Raw genomic sequence first — 24,517 nt, 5'->3', positions numbered from 1 at the left:
ATTGGAAATGAGAAGAATTGTGTTATGATATGGGCCAAATTTATGTTGAAATTGCGAGGAATATATGTTAAAGTATGGCCAAATTAATGGGAAAAGACGAGCCAAATTTATATTGAAAGTGAGTGGAATCTATAACTAAAGAAGGGCCGAATTTCTATCAAAAAACGAAAATAATTTATTTTAAAACACGGGCCAAAAAAAACGAGATAAATTTACATCAAAGACGAGCCAAAGTTAACGGATAAGCCGAATTCACGCGCTAAATCCCATCTTTATCTATTTAAAAAGAAAAAAATCTAGTAAAAGAATTAAGAATTTACAAAATTAACGCCGGATAAACGAGGTTTAGATAATAAATTTCGTGTAGAATATTTATATTTTTTTAAAAAATGGCAATTAATAAGGAAAAGTAACTGAGTAGATAATGGAAAACAGTGGCTAAGAATAGGGAACTTATCCAATCACGTCACACTAAGTGATGATTTCTTTGGAAGTCTCATCAGAGAAGATGGCATCATATACGATGACGCTAATTTATTAATTTATAACCAAAATGAATTAGTCCTGTTGACGCAGAAGCCGACGTCTAAGTACTTAATCCTGTTTGCAGACGATAGACAAGTGAGATGCGCGTGCATGTGCGTGTGCTTGTGTGTGTGCGTGTGTGTACGTCACACCAAACACGAGCTACGTCAAAGGGGAAAAATCACTCTTTTATTTATTATTTTCTTTTTTTTATATCGGTCCATATCATACAAAATACCATTTAGAAAAGATTATGCTTCGCACTGTACACCATCTTCACTCGGCTCTTCGTCTTCTTCGAGACCTTCTTCGATCTTCGTTTGTGTTTAGATCATTGTTTTTTATTTATTTATTTTATTTTAAAATTCTTCGCAAGGATAGAATTTCGTCTTGCACAGCAACTGAAAGACAAATACAGTACTTTGGTTTAACATTGAAGGTTTACCCACATCGTTGCCCCGCACTAAAAGTGGAGGTTGCCCTACAAGAAGAGGGATTTTTTTTCTTTTTATGCATTATTTTTGAGATTATTAATTAAAAATACCCAAATTTTTAACGAAATTTATTAAGCCGAAAGTTAGGAACGATTCCGAAGAAATTCGTGTAGAAATTTCAATAAAAAAAATGGCAAATTTATGGATAAATTTTATCTTAAGATTAATTTTTCTTAATAATTGGCCTAAATTTTAAGAAAATCGCAAGATTTTAAAGGAAAAAGTAATAATAATAATAATAATAATAATTCCTCAGACGTGTTGAAATCTATCAAAACATGGCGGTTGTAAATTAGTCGGGAAAGTTGCGTAGAAATTAATTTAAAAAGGAGAAAAAATAAAATAAAATAAATACAAGTAGTTTACCTGGATCGGCAGCTCTCGACATTCCGTTTCATAAATATTTAAAAGTTTTTTTATGTCCTAATTTATATACAAAAAGGAAACTGACGAAGATGGCCGTGCCGACGAAACCAGAAGAATCAGTAAGGTCTCCAAAGGTGATCTGATTGTCCGTTGGTCGATGTGAATCTGGGTGATCTTCCTTCTTTCCTGCTCTCTTCCCTGTTCTCTTGCTGCTCCGATGCACCCCTTTCGCCTTCGCTATTGGGAGGTTGCTCGGTTTCTACTGCAGAGGAACCCAACAGGTGGAAGGAGTGATGAGACACGCTGCCGTAGAGCTGAGGATAGATGAGGGACGGAGGCAACATGGGAGGGGTCAGATATACTCCGTTATTGCTTCCGTAGTATCCGGGTCCCGCCAGGAGACCGTGACTGACAGACAGATAGGGCGAAGTGTTGTTGGCCGATAGAAGAGATACTGCAGTGGTGGTTGCGGGCTGATGAGCGTAACTCGATCCACCTAATCCATGTCTGAGGTCAGACAGACGGTCCGTTAAGCATATCTCTGCCGTTACGGTATTGGTATATCGAGTGGTCACCATCGAATCCTTCAGAGGGAGTGGACCTTCCGATAGAGACGAGAAAACGCTGGAATTGCTCCTGTCCATGCCTGCAAACGGAGGAGTTCCATGTTTAGTATGCCATTTTTATCAATTATTAAAGTAGTCTTCGCGTGTAACAGCTAAGTGGGGTCTAAGGCCACGAGAATGGCCTGTAGAATTTACTGACCTGTAGACAATTGGGGGCAGGCATCGTGAGACGACGTGGGACTTCCTTCGATAGAGTGCGATGCAGCGAAGGCAGCGGCTGGCAAACCCTGAGTAGAGGCCATGTAAGTTGTGTAATGCGATCCGTAAGGTCCCCACGGCGAATCGACAGCTGCCAGATGAAGAGCTTGAGTCGGATCTGAAAATAATAAACGCAAATTCAACCACCCCCGTATGGAATATACGCCTCTACAGAAAACACAAAAGGGAGGATTAGAGACTAAAACAAGAAGATGGAGGAGTCCAGCTCATTTTTTGGGGGGTTCGTACATAAAATTTGTATAATATCGATCCAAATTTCAATCGGGAATTTAAAATACGCTTCCAGAACGATAAAGACAAGTATTCTTCATATAGGAAGAGGTATAAATTTAAAAAAAAAAAATACCCCGAAACAGCGCTGTTTCGAGGGTCGAACGATTAAACGCTTCCCATTGAAAAAGAACAAAGTGATTTTTATATAATTTCCTCTGCGAATTTCGTATCAAAGGGGGGAAGGGCTCCGGACAATCCGGAAAGATTCAGCTCTTTTAATTCCTCTAGTCGAGAAAATCAAAGCCGGAATGAGACCCGAAAGCAATTTTGTTAACAAAACAAGACCAGACTTAACTGACCACCGGCACCGCTCTATCGACTAGTCGAGTCAGGAGACTGCTAAACCCCCGACAATAGCAAATAATGAAGGTCAGCAGTAATCTGCCATCTGGGGACTGGCAGCTGGTCATTGCTGCACTCCTCCATTCTCTGGCATGCTTTAAATATTACAAAAGTCGAGTAGACCGCGTTTCTTCCTTCTTTTTTTTATTTTATTTCCGAAATGTTTTCCGTGTTGGGAACGAAATGGCCCGGCCTTTCGGAATTTGGATACTTACGCGCGCTCGTTGCCGTTCTCAATTTAATTCGGCCAAGGATTCGAGGATGCGCTCGAAATTTCTTGCATTTATTCGCGTAATTTAAGTTAAAATTCGGCCGCCAATTGTTTAAAACGGTAATAAATTAGTCCCGAATTTGATTTCTTTCGGTGAGATTCTTCGAGGCACCCCGTTATTTCGTTGCAAAGTGGGTTTCTACCCGCGACGGACGAGCGATAAATTAAAGTATTACAGTCTTAAACTTGGACGAAAATGAAGAAATTTCGGCTAAAACTTTGGCCTCGACTTTGTCCAACGCCACAATCAAGCTATCTAATCAGACTCCGGCCATTTTTATGCTCTCGAAGGGGAAGGAGGGCATCCGTTTGGGACTCATCCACGACCAAATGTCGCATTTCTCTCTCTCACCACACAACTCTGTCGGATACATTCGATAAATTTATTTTTTTTTTCTTTTCTTTTTTGCTCTAGTTTTTTCATCTGTTCTGAAGAATTTTTAGGGCATTTTCCCCGGAATTCAGCGCAGATTTGGCGGGTCAAAATGTAGGGAGAAAGGGGGGTTTTTTGTTTTTTTTTTCTTTTTTTAAGAGCGCGCGCACTTTCGATCGAGTGAAGTAATTGATCGGGGCTGATAAAGTGTTGTTAGACTCGGGTAGAATTAGGCGAAAGAAACATTTCGGAGGGTCAGAAGAGCGTGTAAAGATGTCATCGTTTCGGAAGCGAGAGAGGCGAGAGATGGGTGTAACCACAATGTGGCCGATTCCATCAGAGGAGCCGGAGTCGACACGCGAGTAAAAATCTGATCGACACAAGAACCATTTTGTTGGTCCGGTTGGCCGTGATGAATGGAGCTCTTTTATGAAGTTGATGTTAAGAAAGCGGCAATTGCAGCGGCAGTGGGACCCGCTTCGATTGCTACATTCGCTTTTCACGATTCACGGATTAAGAGGTGCGGTCGGAGCGGAAGACGTCAGTTTTGTCCAGATATAAATCACCGACGCTAATCACACGTGTGCCATTCGGCATATTTGTCATCGTCCCGAATTTTTACATTCGGGGTGGGTGGAGCCGGCTCCCTTGATTAATTCGCATCGATAGCCCGCGAGCGCCGGTGAAGTCTCCACCGGAAGTGACGCCACATCAAAACCACGTTACCTACCTTGTCCCTGGTTCGGCAATCTCCGGTGTATGTCGGCAGCCCATTGTTCCGCCGCCTTCCTACGTAGATGGTCCCAATCCCGTAGTGGGTCTCCCAAATATGGCGAACGGTGACCGAAGGCACTAGCGAAAGCCCGCAACTGCTGATGCCCTACAACAATAACAATAAAAGAAAAAACAAGAGAAATTTCAGTAAGGAGGGAGCTTTGGCTCCTTAAAAGAATCGTTAATGTGTTCATTTTTTCCCGTACAAAGTGTAACACGCTTACAGAGAGGGGGGATGTTGTTAATTTACGTTTCCTTATACGTAGAATCAGACTAAAAACGTCCTTTTTTGTAAAATTGGCAAGCGAACCAGCAAAAGTGGACCGATATGGTGGTGTTGTGTAGAGTTTACAGGTTGGTGTAGTGAAGGAAGAAACATTATCCGAACGGAAGTAAGGCGATTGTTATGACTGCAACACATTGACAAACACTAACATTGTTCGTGATGTAAACATTTTCTGAAGGAATAAATCTAGAAGTGGCAACATGGATCATCGCTCTCCTATTTTTCCATTTCGTCTCCCCCTTTTTTCTAAATTCTTTTCCTGTTTGGTCATCGATAAAATATCCTCGATTTAACAGGCAAAACGTTAAATCGAACGATGCTAATTGGTGTTAAGCAACGTTAAAAACAAAATAGCAATTAAACTCTGGGTTTTTACTTTCTTCCGTGTCTTAATTAGAATTTATTCTTGTTGGATCCTTTTTTTTTTTTGAATTCGGAATTTAAGTAGGTCCGGGCACTTTTGCAATTAAAATAATTCGGTGTTTTGTCGGGAATTTTAACAGATTTGACCTCATAATGCTTCGTTAAGGAGCCTCCAAAATGTTAGAATTTTCATGCTCCTTAATACCAGTGTTCCGAGGAGCAGTGGTGAAGGAATATGCAAAATTTAGGATTCTGACGCTCCTGAGTATGTTTTAATCGTTAAGGAGTAACTTAATATGAATAAGGAACACCAGAACCCAACTAAATTTGTAACGTGTATCGTGTAAAGGAGCACCACACGATACACGAGGAGTTCTGTTGCTCCGTAACACGAGTTTCAGTATTTCATAATATCCGTATATCATTAAGGAGAGTCAAAATATTAGAATTTTCAGGCTCCTTAATGATATATGCGTCATGAGTCAGAGTGCTAAAGTTCGGATATGTTAAGCAGCGATAGGAATGATCTTTGGATGTCCCTTGAGGTTTAACAAGTTTAGTTTAACGCAAGCTTATACGATATTTAGAGTTTTAGTGTTCTACGTCATTAAGAAGCATCAAAATATTAGAATTTTGAAGTACTCGAGTGGTACACGAACGAGTGTGATACAGTAGTGAAATTCACGAAAAGCACGTATAAAAATCACTCACATAACGAAAGTAACGACGTAAAAGCTAAAATTTTGATGGTCCTTAATAAGATTTAACGATAGAAAATTCCGTTCTGGCTCTCCTTAATACGAACTTAAACGATATTTAGAGTTTTAGTGCTCCTTTAACGATATCAAATTTAAAATTTACGCTCCTTATCGATAGAAATTCATAATTACGAAGTTCGGGTACAAGTTGTTTTGTACGGTACTTCGCCTTATCGAAATCGAGCGTTAAAAAGAGGGAATTTCGATAGAAAAACCTCCTTTTAACGTCTAAATAAGTCCAAAATTCGAACACTACTTAACTAGCAGTTCTCTGTTGGAAATTATGAGCAATTTTGCTGGAATGACAAAGGCCTACTCGTAGTCGATTCTATTGTTAAAAATTAAAACCTGGTAATTCTTACAGGAGTCAGAAAAGCGTGGAAAGAGTTTCAAGAGCGACAGTTAATCACTGTAAACGTGGTACAATCGTTATGGTTGAGAGTGTCGGCCCACAGCCTCTAAAGAAGGACAGAAAAACAGCACGACGTCCGTTACAGCTAGTAAGCAGGTAATGGTGGTCATTTCGGGTCGTTATCCGTAATTTTTGGATGGTCTCGACAAGCCAAGCTTGACGAAGGCGACCCGTCGGTGGCCACAGTTTGATTACTAATTTTCTTCCCCCGCGGATCACGTAATGTCTTGGTGCTTGCTTCAGCGTGACACTGCGAATTGCGACAACTTCACTTTCACTAGATTACCGCATTTCCTGCGGTCGAACTATTATTTGTCGTATTTTCTGAAAACCCCCCGCTTCCATCACAACATACGATTGTTTAGATTCGAATTCGTCACCAAATTTGAATATTTTTACTGTATATTCCGACTTATTTACCCGCCTACATGTTGTGTAATCCTCACGAAATGATTCCTTTCGAATTTAAATTAAATTTGACAAAAATCTTTGAAGGACTTCCGGGTGGCAAATCCTCCTTTTAACAGAAAGTGGATCTATCTATCCCCAAAAGATGGAGAATTAGATATATTCGGAGGGGGAAAAACAGCAAAAATCGAGGCAAGAGTAGCGAATAATGTGTTTAAGAATTTAAAAAAAAGAATTCTTTAAAATGCTACCAACTGTAGGGTTGAATTTGTAGAGTCAGACAATCAAAAAGTAAAAGAGTGGTGCCTATGAGCAAATGTTAATTCCAGAAATGTCGCATCGCATAAGAAAGTTAAGTTTAGGAAGAGAATCGTGTTCGGGAATCCGTAAGAGGGATTTCCCTATTTGTGTTTTTCTTCGACTTGCCGTCTTTCGGGCTCGCCACCTTTTAGTGGCAAAGCGATCGCAGTTTGGTGGTTTGCACGCGCACTGCCCCGTTCGATTGATTGTCTCGCTCGCCAGCTGTTGTTACCTGACATCTAACAGGCCAGAAGGGTGATTAGTAAAGAGGCAGATCGTCCACCCTCCCAATTGACACGACAACGTTCCGACTTTCGAGCGGGTTCCCGTAAGTAAATACCTATTATTTTTCCATCCTCGCACACGTACACGCACACACACACACAAAGACACGGAGTAACCTTTCGCGCTACCTCCCCCGCGGGGATCTCCCTCCCCCCTAAAGAAATGGCAGAGGCGCTAATTTTGGTGTCGACCTCGAACCTCTCTCCTTCTTTCTTCCCCGCAACTCGCTAGTCACAACCATAGCAATTACCGAAGTGCCCCTACAATTTCCTTTACTTCCTTCTGCTCCGCCTCTTCCTGAAGGAGGGAGTGGCTCCTTCTCGGTTATCGGACTCGAGAGAGACGAGTCGGGTCCTTTTCTACCATCCAACAACCCAGAAGAGGGGAAAAAACAATAATGTAGGTTGCTAGCGCTTTCCGTTGTTCTTTACGCCACACCGAGAAGGGGGGTGAATGCAATTCGGATAATTTGTTTAAAGGTAAATTAAAGCGGAATTTTACACTAGGCAATTTGAGGTCCTCCAACAGGTCGAACGTCGTACGAAATTTCTTAATTTCCGATCGAACTTCTGCCAATTGACTAAAGAAAGAGTGATGGAAAGCAAGTTCGGGGAGTCACGTGTATATATTCCGAGTGGAAATTTGCATAAATTATAACACGAAATGTAAATTTTAATGAGTTAAAGGAATCCTGCCATCTTCTAATCCAATCAAATTCTGCGCTGGAACCCCGGAAAAGTCGGGGTTTCGCGATCCTAACTCGGAACGAATCCCTTCTTTTCACCTCCCGTCGAGTTGCACCCATCGCAGTGTTCAACGAGCGGAAAGAGTGGGGTTTTTTCTTCAAAAAAAAGAACCCCAGAGCGGAAGATTTCTCTATAATCCCTCGAGATTAAGCCGAATTCTAAAATTGTCGACCGAGTGACCGCGTAGAATGGTTTCGACTTTTTGCTCCCAATGAGTCGGTTTGATCTCCATTCTTCATTGTTACTCCATTCAGTTGGAGACAGACATTGCGGTTGTCGAACCCACGACTCCGAAAAATTAGCAATTGCACGTTAAACAAGGCATTGTTTCCTCGGGAGTGCAACAAAAAAACTCCTAAGCTCCTTGACTTCTTCAATAACCATGCTCATAATCCAATAAAATCGATTTTAAAAAAGCTCAAAATTTGGGGATTTCCTTAGGGTTGTCGCTCTATAGGTTCTAGCTTATAGTAGGATAAGAACCCTTAATTATGGGATGCAAAATAGAGTGTCGTTAAGCGAAAAGTACTGGGTAGGCTACCCGAAGATGCTCGGAAATTAACGAAATTTCAGGAGGAATTGGGTGGATAAATATGAAGAAAAACAGTCACCTCCGTTGGAGATTCGTAGGGGGGAATGCAACGTGGAGCGGGCACGAATAAAACTTTTTCAGAGGCTTCTGTCCATTGGACGGAAGCGAGTGCAATAAGATGTAAACAAATCAGAGGGATTTCCTCCATATCCGGCCGACGTCACCATCGGAATGGTAATTCTGCGGCCTTCCTATTATTTCCCCTTCACCTTTTTATAGCTCCTCTCGTCTCTCTGCAACACGGATCTGCCGTCCTTTATCGGCAAACGACCATGCAAATTCCCATGCTAACATATGCAGGGTCACGCAGGAAATCCTTCCGTCCCGCATCTGTTCTTCTGATCCTTGATAAGCGAAACTTCTGTCGTCTCATTGTCTTGGCTATATCTCTGACCGTGTAGAACGGGACCTTTCGACTCTCTCCATCCCACTCCATCTGCATGATTGTCGCGCAAATACCTCCTCTTTACTTTGATCCTCTCACACGGGTTCGATTACTCCTTCCTCCCTCCTCCTTCTCTCGATAAATAATTTGGCATCGGATGAATTATAAACTCGTCCAACGTTCCTTAGTTAAGCGGCCCACCCGACTCTTTCCAAAAACTGGCCCGCCGCGCGTTCTTCCTCCTCCCAGAGGCGATGACGGAGAACGAGCCAATGCAAATGATGCTGAGAATGGCTGCTCGGCCCGCTTCCTTCGTAACAAAACCTGGCTTTGTCTGCATTTTCCGCCGCCCACGACGTTCCGCCCCCCTTTAATTCATTCGAGTGCAGCTACCTGTATCTCGACAATGCGATTCATTACATTAAGCGGCGCTTTTCTCATTGTCCGTCCTTCCTAATGAGCGTCCGACCGACAAATTGCAATCTCCACCGTAAAAATGTCGCACGGAATTCGGCGCGGTTTGGCGGCCCCTTTCTTTCTTTTTTCTCTTCCACCCCCATTCGGGGAGAGAAGAGGGAAATCGTCACGCGCCAAACTAAAACACCACCCCCGTCTTTCCTACTTATAAATGTCTGCCAGTCACGTGATAGACAGAAGTGTCATTTGTCTCCTGATTTCATTTCCTAAACGCTTCCTTTCGGAACCGGGTTCCTACAATTTATTGCGCGCTTCCTCTCCCCTCCCCCCGAAACACTTCGTGATTATTGAAACTCGCGCAAATTTATGCAACCAGACGTTAACGTTAAAATTTACCCGTTTAATCGAACAAATAAGTAAATAAATAAGTAAAAAACTAGAAGTGTAGAGCGTGGAAGAGCGTCAACTCTTGCCCAATTTTCCGAATTAATAATCTGGCACGATTAAATGCAGAAGAACAAGAAAAAAATAAATAAATAAAAGTAGAATAATCGACAACACGGACAGGTGCTGCACATGAGCGACCATGAGAAAACACGTGACCTAGCGAAAAAAACCCGGGCACGGGAGGGGGGAGGGTTCTTAAATGGGTGGAGAACCGACAGACTCGATTGCCAGTAATAATCCCGTGTCGGGGGTCATGTGATACATGGGCAATAAAAACGTGAAGATGATACTCATTTGTCCGGGAAATGTCACGAATTTGAATTTTCTACCCGTACATTTGCGTAACGTGCTACACGCGATGCGTGACGCTCTGTTACGTGACCGAAAGTGGCGTGGAGGAAACGGCGATAAATCAATAATTTGTTTTACAGCTCGGGGTAAATATAAAATAATATATACGCGTATATATATGTATATATATTCAAAAATAAAAACTTACTGGTCTTACTTCTGGGTTCTCTGGGTCCGTCCACGGTCACTTTGATAGCCTTGACGTAGGTGGTCACTTGGGGAGGATTGGTGCTGACCGTGATTGTCAGAGTGAAGCTCTTTCCTGTAAAAACAAACGAGGAAAATATAGTAGTGAAGATACAGTACATCGACAAGCTTCACTATTATCAGCGGTGAGAGAATTATTGTTTCGTACAAACTTTCCCCTTCCAAAAGATAATACGTGGCATGTAAACACACCTCTTATTACCTCTAACCTTAAGAAATATCGTTTAATATTTCTTCCTTCAAACATTATTTAAATGATTTTATAATCTTAGTATATCTTTTAGCATCATCATCATCTTCTTCTTCAAAAAAGAATAACATCTAACGCAATACGATAGGGGACAAGCCTGGAATATTAACACATGTTTAACCGTAGAAAACACTATTTAATACAAACTTCACTTTATAAAAAGGGATAAGGATAAAGCTAGGACACATCACGTCATCATCAATTGTAGAAAACAATATCTAACACAATATCCCCCTTCAAAAACCCAAAGGGATAAGTGTAAGATCTTAACGCACTTCTCATCATCATCATTAACTGGAAGAACACGCTTACCCTTGTAAAAACTGATAAAAGTAAATTTGATATTTAAAACACCTCCTATCATCATCATCATCATCATCATCATCGAATGCAGAAAAAGCATGATTTAACACACACAAACTTCCCCTCCGAAAAGCGACCAGGATTGGATCAAGGACCGAGAAACATTACCCTCTCTACTTAATTCTTTCGTTAGCAGAGGGTCGTCGACAAATAATTAAACCGCTAGAACCGAAATTACGCGCGTGTGTATGTCTGTACGTGCGTTAAACACGTCCCCCTCCCCCACTTCCACGTTAATTACACGTGGAGCGATAATTAAGGAAAAGCCTAATTCGATATATATAAAGGATTTGGGTCAACCAGAAGGATCCAAATAGGGGAAAAAGAATAAAATAAAAAAAAAACAAGATTTCCTGACCACCAAATCATCTCGGGTAGACAATTAGGGTTTTGTAAGCTTAATGAGCGCAGGGTCGTTGTACGTTTAATATCTACTTTCTCTGCAAAAGACCAAAAGCTAGAGATATTAAGTCGAGTCCAGATACAGTAGATGGCTCGAGGAACGAATACCTGAGAGGACCTGAAGCGTTGCATAAAAGGCGATTATCCGAAAATAAAAAAAGAAGAAATAAAATAAAAAAATAAAAAAAGGAGCACAAACTCTTTATGCAGAGTAGACGTAATAATGGTCTTAGGCTTTACAGCCTTTGGCACTATCGAAAGAGGTGAACATTCGATAGTTATTAATAAACCACTCGTAACCCCTTCTTCGCATGGTTTATCTGATGAAAATGCCCTTCTGTTCACAACGAAATTACGGGGTTTTTATGCGAAATTTTAGGAGAAAATAAGCTTTATTTGTTAATTTTCTCCCTCCAAATCGTTAAAAAACGGGCATCGAAAGCACTAAGTGGAGGCGAATTTTTCGATAAGAAACTGTAATTTTAAATACGGGTTTACGCTTCTGTACCATCAAATTAGTGGGTTTTACGTGAAATATTTATGTAAAGTTGAGGTTTTTTGTTATTTTTGTACCGTTTACCGTCAAGGATTTTGCTCCCTAAATCGTTAAAGAAGGGCATGGAAATTGCTAAGTGAAGAGGTAAATGTTTACAGGAAACTATAATTTACATCCTGATTTACCTGATAGAAAGGAGCGCCTGGTTTCAATATAAATCGGGTTTCATACTAAATTTACAGTATTTAATAATTCCTTACCGGTTTTGACACCCCTATTTAACGTTATCGTTCATCTAAATCGTTAAATAGGGAATCGAAATCGCTAAGTGAATAGATGAATTTCTATTTAAACAATTGTAATTTAATCCCGGTTTACCGGATGAAAAAAAAATGCTTCCAGTGTCAAAATAAATCGGGTTTCGCAGGAAATTTTGCGTGAAGAAAATATATTTCGTAAGTTTAAATGAAAATAACGAAAAAAATAACAAAAACCGTCATAAATTAAAGCGAAATTTCGAATTTACGACGAAAATAATTCCAAAAAAATCGAATATTTGTGAAGAACTCGAGGCGAGAAGCGAAAATCTTGAGAGTGCTATTAGCAAATTCTTAAAAATAAAACCTAAACCAGCCTACGAAGGATAGATTTAAGCGTATTTGGTAGGCAGACAAACATACGGTCAACAGAAAATAAATGTTAAATTATAGGAAAGTAAGCCAATTTATGATAAAGGTAGGAAACGATTGTGATACAGGTAAATCCAAACCGCAGTAGGGGATCAAAAGAGCCTTTTTTTTATTTATTTCCGTCTTCCAACAGGCGAGTGCAAGCCGGTCGGATAACGAGAATAGAAGAAAGGTTTCGATAAAAATCAGCGAAACCAAATTCCCTTCGAGAAAGTAGGAGTTGGAGGAGAACGTGAAAACCTTTCAGACCCCAATAATCCACAAGCCACGAAAATTGACTTGGCTGCTGGCAAAGATTGTCTTGTCTTCCCTTGGCTTACTCTTGTAAGCTGAGCCTTGTCGCGACTTTATTTCTCTCAGGCATTTATTTGATGGATGCCACGCGCCTTACTTAACCCCCAACTTGATTTCTTAACTACTTTAATGTCCGTAAGATACGCCCCTTTAAAATCGTTCCTTCATCGTGACACTTTTTCATTAATTCGCATAGCAATTTGGTCAGTTCTTTTAAAAAAAAAACTGACTGAAAAAGATAATTGAGTGCCGCTAAACCACTAGAAACGGAGGATAAACCACTAGAATTTGAATATTTATTAATTAGTAGGCTATTTATGTATGTACAAACGAATTTAAAATGATTACATCCCTTTAAAGTAGTGCCTCCACCTTACTAATTCGCATCGTAATTTGTCCAGTTCTAAAATAAAAGCAATTGGACGTCGCTAAAAGAATAGAATGTGAATATTTATTAATTTAGGATATATTTGGCCATTCGCTGAAGTAAATATCAAATGAAATTTCGTACTTCCGCCCTTTTTTACTAGTAGATTTTTGACTTCTTCCCGACCAGGATATTTTTGGATGCGACCGAGCGACATGGCAAAATACGAAGCAATGGAGCGAGAAATTTTTTCTCTCCTCGCATCAGCCCTCAAAATAATTAGCTTTCAGGTCAGTAAGCACGCTGAAGCGTTACAAGGACGCGCATTTATTGTGTTAATGCCACATTTCGTCACTTTTAATTACTGCATTCAGGAACAAAGCTGTCGAAGCGGCCGTTCACCCTTTTTTTCGGGCATTCGCCATTAATGCTAGAAATGCAAAAATACATCTCGCCGTGTTTCCACCACGATAGGGTATTCTTCCTCCTCCTCCTCCCCTCTTTGCAAACCCCCGTAATGGAGAAGGAAGACGATAGGAACCTCCGTCCGAGTGACCTGCACTAATCACCAACACCCGTTAGGGTTCGAATACGGGGGGCAGGCGCCGTCGTAGTGAACCCATCTGGGAAAAGAGTCGTTAAGGGGGTAGGACGCAATAAGGTAAAACTTTCGCCACCTTGCAGGGTGTTTTGCAGGAGTTTAAAGTCTGCCGCTGTCATCCGTTTATTCACATTTCTGCTTTGCAGGAAGAAGGGCGGAGGTGATTAATTTAGATAGCTGTCTGACTAGAGGAGACCCGATTATTGAGATCCAAAGGAAAGAATATTAGCTAGCAAGCTTTCGCTGATGGCAGATTGATATTGCTGTAGGCCTAATCATCATTAATCAACGCTCTACCTTGCACTTCCTGCCAATTCCATCCCTCGCACCCTCCCCTCGGGACTGTGATGATGACCGACCCGTTTTCTCTGCACATCTCCAACTCGTGATGTTGGTGTTCATCAGGATCGGAGGTTTTTTTATCCGCCCTCTCTCCCTCCCTCCCCTCCTCCTCCTCTTCCACCTCCTTCTCTTTCCCCCCTCTTCTTTCACTTTCCAACTCTCGTCGGAGGATTAATCTCGAACTAGTGGAAATACTTTTGTCATTTTCCTTTTCGTCAACTCCTGCCAAGGTCCGGATGGACCAAATTAAAAGTTTTCTACCGTCTAAAAAGGGAGAAAATGGATTTTTGCTAGTTTCGCCATCGATCGCGACGGTAGAAGAAAACACCTCCAAAAATCCTAATACTACTAGGATTTAAATAATCATTTTCGTTTCTACTCCATCTTAAATCATTAAATAATCGTTTTTAAACTTTGTTTTTTTATTCCAAATTTTAAATTATATTCATTTTAAATCACCATCCTGCAAGGTTTTAATACATAGGATAACATTCGCCCCCTAGCGACGCTACCGATTCTACCCCCAGAAACCACTGGAGATTTCCCGAAGCGGCGACCCTCGGGGAGGGATAATAATTCTTTTAGGGCTGCACACTAGTCATGTGACCAGCGAGTGTGTGTTTCCTTTCCCCCCGACAAGCCATAGTGGCCTGGGAATAAATCGGTGAGAAAGTTATCATTAACGGGAGCCGTCTTTCTTCCCCCATTGAGTGTTAGCAGACACCGGATGTTCAGGTGTCACAGGGTTAGACAGGAAACCGCCCGATGTCACGATTGTCTGATCTTGCGGTCAAGAAAATTACCCCCGAAGTAGATGAAGACCCGCTTAATGTTGGTACTCATACGTCATTCCGCGCGGCAATTATTGTTGACAATATGACGCCTTATCCATTCTTTTATATCTCATCTATCTTGAAGAGTGTCAAAAGGGGTATTAAGCAACGTATCAGCGGGATTACGTAGCAGACACTTCGCGAAATTTTGGCTTATCCGCTCGAGGAAAATAATAATAAAAAGAAAACACCCGATATAACAAACTAGCGCCCGTGTTTGCTTATTTATTTAATACGCTACAACGGGGGTGCCGGATATTTTTTTTTTTATAAATCTCCCAGTCTGCGAAGTAGAGCATTAAAAGAGGGGGGATTCACAGGCTTAAAGAAGGAGGCATTTAGAATCCAGGAGAAATTTTAGATGTAGATAAGAATGATATATAACTTTGTGGGGTGGAAAGTTTCCGTTTTACAGCAGTTAAACCGATGCTTTATGATTTAATGCTAGAAGAATACGAGCTGCCTAATTTACATCTTGTCACGGTTTTAAAAATATTGGTTTTGTGTGTGGTAAGTCAGACGAGGGGGAGGAAAAGGGGAGAAAAGGAAGAAAGTAAAGACGAGAGGTGTTGAGAGACGGCGCGTGTTTCGCGATCGAAACTAAATTGGCGCGTCGACAAATTGGTAAAGGCCAATTTGGACCGGGGAAAAAGAGTATCGAGTTGATAAGCACGTGCCGAAAGAAAAACCGAAACTGACTCACCTCTTCCGCTCCTTCCCACGAATCTCAAATCGTTAAACTTGGCCACTTGGTTCTTCATAACCGCCGTGGAGTTACGCAGTTCCCCGCAGTAATTCTCATCGTTGCCTGCCCTGATGGTTACTAGGGTGCCATCGGACACCTCACCCAGGGCCACCAGCTTGAAGGCCACCGGTAAAGTCTTGTTGGACCTCCAATGACAGGGCAATATCGAGCACACGAAATTGGGACTGCCGGTTTGGGTCAGTTCGCCGGGATGTTCTCCCAAAACCTCGGTCAGGGTCCTCTCCACCGGCAGCAGGAAGTCCGTCATTCTGTCGGACCTCTCGCCACCTAACTCCGGGGACAGATGCATGGAGTGGCGCACTGACAACGCTCCGTGGTTCACGTGGAGGCTGACTCGGTGGTTGTGGCGGAGCAACACACTGGCCGACGACTCTCGGTGGAACTGAGGTTCTTACCGCAATCAACACTCCATAGCCTCGTCACAGCCGCTCGCCACTCTGTATGCGTCCGCAGCGTTCTTTGTGTGCGTCATGGCAAAGCGGCACAGTCGCTTTGCCATTCACCGGAGAGTATTTTTGCTTTCCGGCACAAACCACCCTCCGCGCTCGCTCTTCTCTTCCTTCCCCCCATAAAAATGCCACAATTATTCGGCTTCGGATGGCTACTATTAATTTACACCCGGGGTGGCATCTTCGCGCTCTAAATCTTAAAATTATCGAATTACTCGAGTATCGCGATTTTTGCTAAATATTCGCGCGCTCCTATTTTTTTACGTTTTTTTACACGCTCCGGAGAGTTAAGATGGGGAAAAATCCCTAAAAACATCGTTTGTAAATTACGTAGAATGTACCGTGAACCCATCTATCGGGTCGAACAAATGGCCAACGTCTGGTATTGGAAGAGGAAGCAGAAAAACATTGGGCGCTGTAAAAAAAAGAGGGTGGAAGGAGGAAGGCGACGTGACAAAGGACAGTTTGGACACTTCATAAGTCACCCTTTTTCCCCAGTCGAGGGGTTGGGCCAGATAGCGCTTCTCGTCCCGCCGGCCTCCATCGGTCCGGAAAATGTGTATTCATGTCCTTTCTCCATCGTCCGTGGCAGCTGTCAATTTGCCATCCACCACACTCGGGCTCTGAGGTCTGCTTCGCCTGGTGTCTTCCTGCAACTCAGCACTCCCGCATCGGACTGTGATGCATGGAACACGCTCGGCTGACCGACTTGTTGGAGACCAATGCGCTGGAAAGCACCAGTGCCCGGGGCAGGAAATCGTCGGCTCCAACCGACGTCCCAGTCGCCGGCAACAATATAGATGGACGATGGTTCCTTCTCCCCTTTGTCACGCGCACCGACCTTCGCCGGGTACAATACACCAACGCAACCCCCCCCCAAAATACACACGTCTTTATTCTTAACAACCCGCATTAACCGCGATTAAAGCAATGGACGTTTGAGAGTCGGGGGTTCGAATCTGTCGATAAAGAAACAAACCTCCCTCCGTGCAAATAATTATGAATGCTTGCACATCTGTGGCAGCTGCAAACGAAAGGGTTTGTCTTCGGGAGAGGGGAGGAGAGAAGTGTCAACAATTGTTGCAGTGAGCGATGAGAGGAGGGATACGCCTTATCTCGATCTCTTCCTATATAACTCGGTAAACCGCAGAACACGGAAACTACGTTCATCCATAACTCGAGTCGAGACAGCCGTGGCAATTAACCATTTTTAATTGATAAATCTAATTGATTTCGACCCCTGTCTCCCCCTTCCGAGAGGGGTGGACAACGTGTTGCATTACTGGAGAAACGCATTATCGAATTTCCTACTGGACACGATCGGAGTGAAGAGAGAAGGAGAGAGAGAGAGAAAGAGAGAGGGAGTGTGTATGTGTTTCTTTCTATCAGGTCGTTATCCGAGAGAAACCTATTCTGGACAAGAAATATATAAAGAGAGAAGACAAAACAAAACCCAAGTCTTCCATCATGGAAAGTGTCATTTCCAGTTTTTCTCCTATTTCCTTTTGGTTCTTCTTCTCTCCGCTAGGTGCTGGTAGGTCGCCATTACGGTTGGCGAAAGCTTGTTTTTTAGGTACTTTCCAACGATGGAAGAAAGAACCAAATTGAGCTTTATTCATCAATTTAAAAGGAGATTCGCTGTATTAAAGCTGTTTTCGAGTAAAAGTCAAATTCTTTTTTCTACTTTTCCAAAAAGGCAAAATATAAAAAATAAAAATCTCAGTTTAGTTTTATTCTTTCTTCTTCTTCTGAACTTCCCTTATTCTGTTAAAGTGAGAAAGATAAGTGAAAGGGAAATATACTTTTTAGGGATTTTTTTGTATATGTTTGGTGCGAAAGTTCTCTAATTTAGGGAAGTTTTTGGGATTTTTTAAGGGAATTTGTTTTAAGCAGTAATTAAGGAAAATTTTTGAAAATTGCTGGTATGAAATTAAGAGAAGTTTTTGAAGATAAAGTTAGGGATTAAGGGAAATTCTTGGGGATTGTGAATAGGAATTATGAGAAAATTTTAGTGATTTTCACTAGAAATTACGGGAAGTTTTTGGGGATAAAGCTAGGAGTTAGGGGAAATTATTTAATAATTTAGGTAAGAATTACGGACAGTTTTAGAAGATTATATATAGGAATTAAGGGAAATTTTTGGAGATTGTTTTAAGGGATCAACTTGGAGTAGACGAAATTTAATTAAATACAATTTTCGAAAGGGACATTTGTTTTCTACTCGGATGACTAACAAAGGGAGCGAGAGTTAAATAAGAAAAAGAAATAAAAGAGTAAATCTCAAAGTTTTGCTTCGTCTGTCATTTTTTGGAGGGCGAAAAAATATGAGCGAAAAGAAGAAACACAAACAGTTTTTGTACACATGGCTAAATCGTTAAAGAAAGACTGCTTCTCTCGTTCTTTCTATTTGGGTGTGTGTCAGGGTTGTAGAGGAGGGAGGGTGAATCATCAGCTCGTGTGGTCGGATCGCCTCCCTCAATATTGGCCGTCTGTGTGCTGGCTGATAACGAGGAGTAACTCCGCAGCAGGGACACTGTGTGGTTACTCTGACAACACGGTTGGGAAGAGGGGGAGGAATCCGGTGCTCGGCAGTGGAGCACAAATCCAGCACGGTCTCCCCCCTCTTAAGGGGGAGATTGGACTGTCTGGGCGAGGGGTAGGGATTTTTATGAATGACACCCTCTCGCCTTTGATTGAATTCGCCGGCTTTCTATTGGAAGCATGGAAATGAACGCGGTTTTCTTTTGTGTTCGGCCGGACATCCAGCCTATGAATTCGTTCTGGGGATAAGTCGGTTGGAAAATCACTCTGAGCCCCGATAAAACGCAATCTATCGATAAAAGCGAGTAGACCACTTTGGCATTCGAAGCGACGACATCGCCGCCGGCTTTCTAGCCGACTTTTATATCAATCCTACAAGAATATAAGGCGTAGGCCACGTTAAACGTGCAACCACACGCTAACTTTACCATACAAATTTCTCATACCAGAAGTTTCCTCCCGGTTTTTTCATTTAGGAAACTAGGAATTGATTCCTCGATTACAATCCTAACTCGCCTCTTCGGTACAGCTGACGTCATCGGTAATAATCCCAGGCGTGACATTGGCATCATTCATCAGATGCAGAGAACTGTCCCCTTTTATCTATCCGGGAGGTCCATTCCCCTCCGACTCTCCCTTTAAACTCCGCTGTAGCCATGGCAACGGGTCCAGTAAATCCTGATTTCGGGTTGGTGTAAGAGAGTGGCGACTGGGATTTGAGGTTTTCTCTCATTTCCTCTAAAATTTATCCTATCTCCAAGCTTTATATATACATATATACAAACACACACACACTTACTCTAGTGACGGCCGAGCACGTCTTGGGCGTCGAAACGCTGACGTCACCGAGGAAATCCGTATCCCTCACAACTTCTCCTAATTAGGAAGGTGTTTTTGTGTCGAGAATTGCCCCCTGTGGGACTCGATTCGTTGCACAGGGAAGAAATCCCTCCGAACTGATTAGTATTTGAAATTCGACGCTCATTTTTGTCGGCAACAATTAGGGAGGAGCGAGTGAAGTTGAGAAGGGGCGAAGAGAGTCGGTAATTTGTTCACGCGCGTCTTATTATCAAGCTTTATCTCTGGTTGTTTTGTACTGGGTTTGTTAGTCGATTCTTCCATCTCCGGGGAAGAATCTTTGTTTTGTTACACGCGCCGTATTTATACACTTCTGTTATCCTTTTTATGAATTTACACCCCTTCTTTTGCATCCTCTACGCTTTCTATCAATTACGAAAACACCTCTGTAATTTGCTCCTTATAAAACGCGCTTGACTTATATCCTAGAAAGGTCATACGGGTCAGGATTGTTTCTTAATTTTATTCGGAAGCTTTCAGAGTTTTAGATGTTCTCCATTACGGCCTTGCAGAGTTTTTACAGCTCTCCTATCTCGAAACCACTTCTGGCTCTTAAAGCAAAGTCAAATGCTTGCTATAGAAACCAAATATCGTCCGTCCACAGAGGGTCGTAGCGGATCTCACTAGGTCGTCCAGAGAATTGATTTGGGCTTTTATAACGTTCGAACTTTTGCCACCGGCGACATTATGCAGTCGGATGAGGAATGGTTACGATCTTTCCCCTGTGTATCTAATAATGAGAATAGATACAGCCTGAGAGACCCGCCTGCCAAGTGCTTTCTGCTGTGACACCTTTTCGGACAGGTAAAGCTAACTTGTCCTCTCGCCTATTTACTACTTCTCGTGCCACGTAATTGTGCCGGGTGACGTCTAGGCTAAAAAAAATTTTCTCTCCCTCTCTCTCTTTCCCCCTCCCGTTTATAGAAATATGGTGGTGACTATAATGGCAGCTTGCACACTCCAATGCTTCTTTTATGTCGACGTTCGATAAGCGCTTTGGGCTATTTTTTTAATTTAATTTAGCATCTTAAATGGTTCAGTTCGTTAACCCGGGTGGATAAACCTTTGCGTGCCGAAATTCGTATGTATTTATCTCCAGTATTATCCCATTATCGAAGCGTGCTTGTAACTCTACACCGTTCTATTCTAGATCCTAAATTCTAGACTAACCAGTACAAGAGTTTTTCTTCCATTAAATCCTACAAACTGGGATGTTTTTATGCCCGTTCTCCCACGGAAAAATGTTGCCAAGAAACAGCCGCGAGGGGTGTAGAAATTGCAACATTTCCACCCTCAAATTACCGGTTACCTATCGGTCTTAGTGTTAATTATTGCCGTGATTTACGAAACCAGTAGCTTAAAGCGTTGACCACTTGTCTTCTTCGGGTGACAAGAAACAGGTACACCATCAAGGTTGCTAGTTCCACTAATTGCCGCTTGATTCAAAGGATGGAGACGGCTTTGTAAGGTGTAGCAGCCTGTATCACGAAAGAGGTTGAGACCGGGTCGAAGGTCATCCATCGGCTCCCGTCTGTCCAATGTGTGATTAATGTGATGTGGGACTGTTCCTGTAATTCAAAGCTTAATAGCCCGACAATTTGCACTCGTAAGTCTAAAATAGCTTCCGAGAATGACGCTATTATGCAAGTTTTTTCCTTCGCTACTTCTAGAAAATAGCTTTTCAGCTTCCCCCCTTTTTTTATCCTCTTCTTGCTACATTTTTGTAAGAAGCAACTTTTCTAACTTCTCATCGATACGTTCACTTAACGTGCAAAGATATATATATATGAAAGTCGATACTTTTATCACCAAAAGGGGGTGGCCTTTGTACCAGGGGTGAACGAACACGGCGACTTACGCGTGGCCTAAATCACGCAGTGTTGTGCGAAGTGACGCAATCGACTAAGACATCCGGCGGAAGTATTTTTGGTATTAATAAAGAGCGAATTATTATTTAGAACAAAAAAGAGGATGTCCGTTCGTCATGCGAGTGACAAGTCGGATCCACCGCTGATATACAATTACATGCTTTACAACCCCCTATTTTTACATCGTCCAATAGAGCGAACTCGGATCTAGTAAAGCGCAAATTACTCGAAGAGTAGGCTACAACAGAATTATTTCTTAATAAAAACTTATTTTTTTTAGAGTTTCTTATATTCCTACACGTTTACAATTGAGGAAACACAAGAATGACCCCCTTAAAGAAAGAAAAATGATGTTCTTTCACCAACTATGCACTAATAACAGGTTCGAGGAGCCTGTGGGATCCTCTTACAGAAGTGGGAAAATACCTAAATCTATAATCACGAGACTTATTTTAGAGTATCATAACACGTCTCTAGAATATAATACAACGCTTCTAATTGGTTCTTATATATTTTAAAGAAATACGTTACTATAAAAGTCGAGGTATGTAACGAAAATCCGAAGCAGGAAAAAGTTTTTGATAGATGGGAATAAAACATTCTTTCTTCAGGCTCCATCTATTGCTGATAAATAAAGATTTTCTTCATTGGAGTCTATCGAAAGATAAATTATTTTTAGAGGAACCGGTGAGTAATGTTTGCTGGGAATCATCATTTTTGTTAGAAAACAACAGTTGTTCTCAACCGCGTTTTTCATTCAAACATATGTTACGTGAAGCTACTTTTGCTTCTGTTACGAATAAATACGAATATCTAATAAATAATTAAATAGTGGATATGAATTTTTACCCTTTTAACGTTGATAATGCAACGTTTAATGATAATTTTTATGATAATTTCTTAATTCTTCATCTATATGGAACTAGTGAATGAGAAAGTGGAAAAATGTATTTATAGAAAAAAATAAAAATTCCTTTATAAATTATTAATATATTTGATTAAAATCTTTAAAACTCTCCGACTTGAATCAAATTATAAGTTTTTCTTTAATAAAATCTTTTTTTATTTTTTAAAAAGATAGTTTAGTTTCTAGTGAGGATAAGCTATGAAATTTCTTCATCTTTTCCAAGAAACTAATTTTAGAACAAAATTGAATAAAATATTACGATTTTATAGCTTATTTTAACAATTTCTTCGCTTAAATTTAATCTTAAGATGCAATAACTTATCTGGAATCAAAGCCGCCATATTGGAAATAGATTTCCAATATGGCGGCTTTGATTTCAAGTTTCAAATATACCGATCAGATAAAACAATTTATATTGTTTTGGCTCGTTAATTAATTAAAATAATTTTAATATGAATGAGTTAAATAATAAATAAATAAATGTGAATAATTTAAACATCATTTTTAATAAAAAAATTGGCGAATAAAATTAAGAATATTTTTCAGATTTTTACGATTTTTTATGCTTTTTTTTTTTTTGAAGGAAAATTCTGTTTAAAATTTAATTAAAAATAATATTTTTAATTCTATATATTTCTTAATATGTTTAAAGGCTCTTAATATATTAGATATGGCTATTTTGAATGCCTACAATTGATACAGTGAGCCGAAAAATTGGATAAATAGCATTGTTATGGCCAATTGCGGACTGTATCATCATATTTAACAAATAAATATCATTAAATTATATAAAATTAAATCATATAAAATCTGTGGAACTAAATTTATAATTGACCTTGTTAAAATTATTTACAGTTTTATTTACAGACATATAATTTTTCTCATTTTTCTCAACAGATGGCAGCATATGTAAGAAAGGAATCAAATGTATCTTAAGGTTGGTTTTTTATGTCGCCATCTATCGGGCTGATATAGATTTAAAATTTAAATATTTATTTGATTTTTTAAAACTAAGTTTTATTCTAAAAACATTAAAAAATTGTAATAAAATTTAAAATTATTTATTAAAATTATTGAAAGAATAAAATAATTTTAATGCAAAAATTAAATATATTGTATTTTCGGGTGAAGTGTCATATTAAATGGCACGTGTTAATATGCATTCTCAATTGATTCTCAATTGCTGTGTTTTATGAGTATGCTAATATGCTAATATACTATTAGATATTAGCATTTTTTTACACGTGCTAAGCTCGAGCTTGCACGAGGATGAAACAAGTGGTTAAACAACATAAACACTCCCCATATGTAATTTTAATAAACTAATATACAATTAAATAGCCATGTTTACTCTAATCAGATCCACGTAGAGGAGCTACGAGCAGGACTACTTGGACAGGCCTCAAACACGGAGGCCCTAATTAACAAAAGAGCAATAAGTGGTGAAAATTCCTATCTTTTCGAAGGGGTAGGCCGGTTTACACATAAATTAATTGCCTCACGCTACGTGAGTACAGTTTAAAACCACATTCTTACATAATTACTTGAAGGGTGAAAACCCCCTTATGAAGTCTAAATCCGGTGCGGATAGGCCCCATCGGATGACCGTTTGTGACTGATCGAGCCCCACATTATGTTCACCAAAAAAATTAAAATTTATAGTGATATCAAGGTGCGAATAAGTAGACCTGTTTTACGATTTCCCGCTTATTACACAGTGATTAATTTTATGTATTAAATTGAATACTATTTCTTCTATGTAAATGATATACAGATGAGGATTTGGATGTTGATGAGATCATTCAGACAGAAAGCGGAAGTAGGATGCATCCCTATATCGAAAGGTTCCTTTCTGTAGATAAGATATAGGCCTATATATAATGATATATATGTAGATAAATATATATGTAGATAAGATAATATATATATACATATATAATAATAAATAAATAATAAATAAATGTATATATATATATATTTATTTATAATGTGTAAATATACTGCGCTCGCCTGTCCTGTTCATATATACCGGTAAGTGTTTAGCCGGCTTTATACGAAGAAAAATTGCACATTATTGTCTCCTGAAATAATAGATGGATATATCTTAGACCTATGTATTTAATTCTTCACTCAAATAATTTTATTATATCGAGTATATGTTAGCTATTGTTCTTGTTTTAACAAAGGATAAATAGCAGCTAACTTCTGTGTTTATCACGTCAAAGCAAGTACGTAATCGCATTCTAACGGTATGTCAACTAAAGTCGTTCA

General features: G+C 40.3%; 1 protein-coding gene across 3 annotated transcripts; it reads right to left on the bottom strand.

Annotated features, from left to right (window-relative positions):
• Positions 1-865: 865 nt before the first annotated feature.
• On the bottom strand, positions 866-16,055 carry LOC111624781 (runt-related transcription factor 1-like). Of its 3 annotated transcripts, none has more exons than XM_023367722.1 (6): positions 15,561-16,053; positions 10,171-10,275; positions 4,220-4,369; positions 2,151-2,327; positions 1,386-2,031; positions 866-926 (listed from the first exon to the last, which is right to left on the bottom strand). In XM_023367722.1, the coding sequence occupies exons 1-5, from the start codon at positions 15,910-15,912 to the stop codon at positions 1,502-1,504; spliced, it is 1,314 nt and encodes a 437-aa protein (XP_023223490.1). In that variant the 5' UTR covers positions 15,913-16,053; the 3' UTR covers positions 866-926; positions 1,386-1,501. The 3 variants fall into 3 exon arrangements, with proteins under 3 accessions (XP_023223490.1, XP_023223489.1, XP_023223491.1); XM_023367721.1 differs by having other exon boundaries at positions 10,162-10,275; positions 15,561-16,052; XM_023367723.1 differs by lacking the exon at positions 4,220-4,369 and having other exon boundaries at positions 10,162-10,275; positions 15,561-16,055.
• Positions 16,056-24,517: the final 8,462 nt, after the last annotated feature.

The sequence above is a fragment of the Centruroides sculpturatus genome, unplaced genomic scaffold (assembly GCF_000671375.1).
Source record: "Centruroides sculpturatus isolate CEXI.00-Female unplaced genomic scaffold, Cexi_2.0 scaffold330, whole genome shotgun sequence".
Classification (NCBI taxonomy): Eukaryota; Metazoa; Arthropoda; class Arachnida; order Scorpiones; family Buthidae; genus Centruroides; species Centruroides sculpturatus.
This window is presented reverse-complemented; position numbering and strand designations above follow the sequence as displayed.

Bases quoted from the DNA above. Each gene is read 5' to 3' on its own strand.
- LOC111624781 (XM_023367721.1), bottom strand. From the start codon at position 15,912: ATGCATCTGTCCCCGGAGTTAGGTGGCGAGAGGTCCGACAGAATGACG. The intron at 4,370-10,161 runs GTAAGTTTTTAT...TTATTGTTGTAG, and splicing joins AGAACCCAGAAGTAAGACCA to GGCATCAGCAGTTGCGGGCT. The intron at 2,032-2,150 runs GTCAGTAAATTC...CTCCGTTTGCAG, and splicing joins CTGCCCCCAATTGTCTACAG to GCATGGACAGGAGCAATTCC.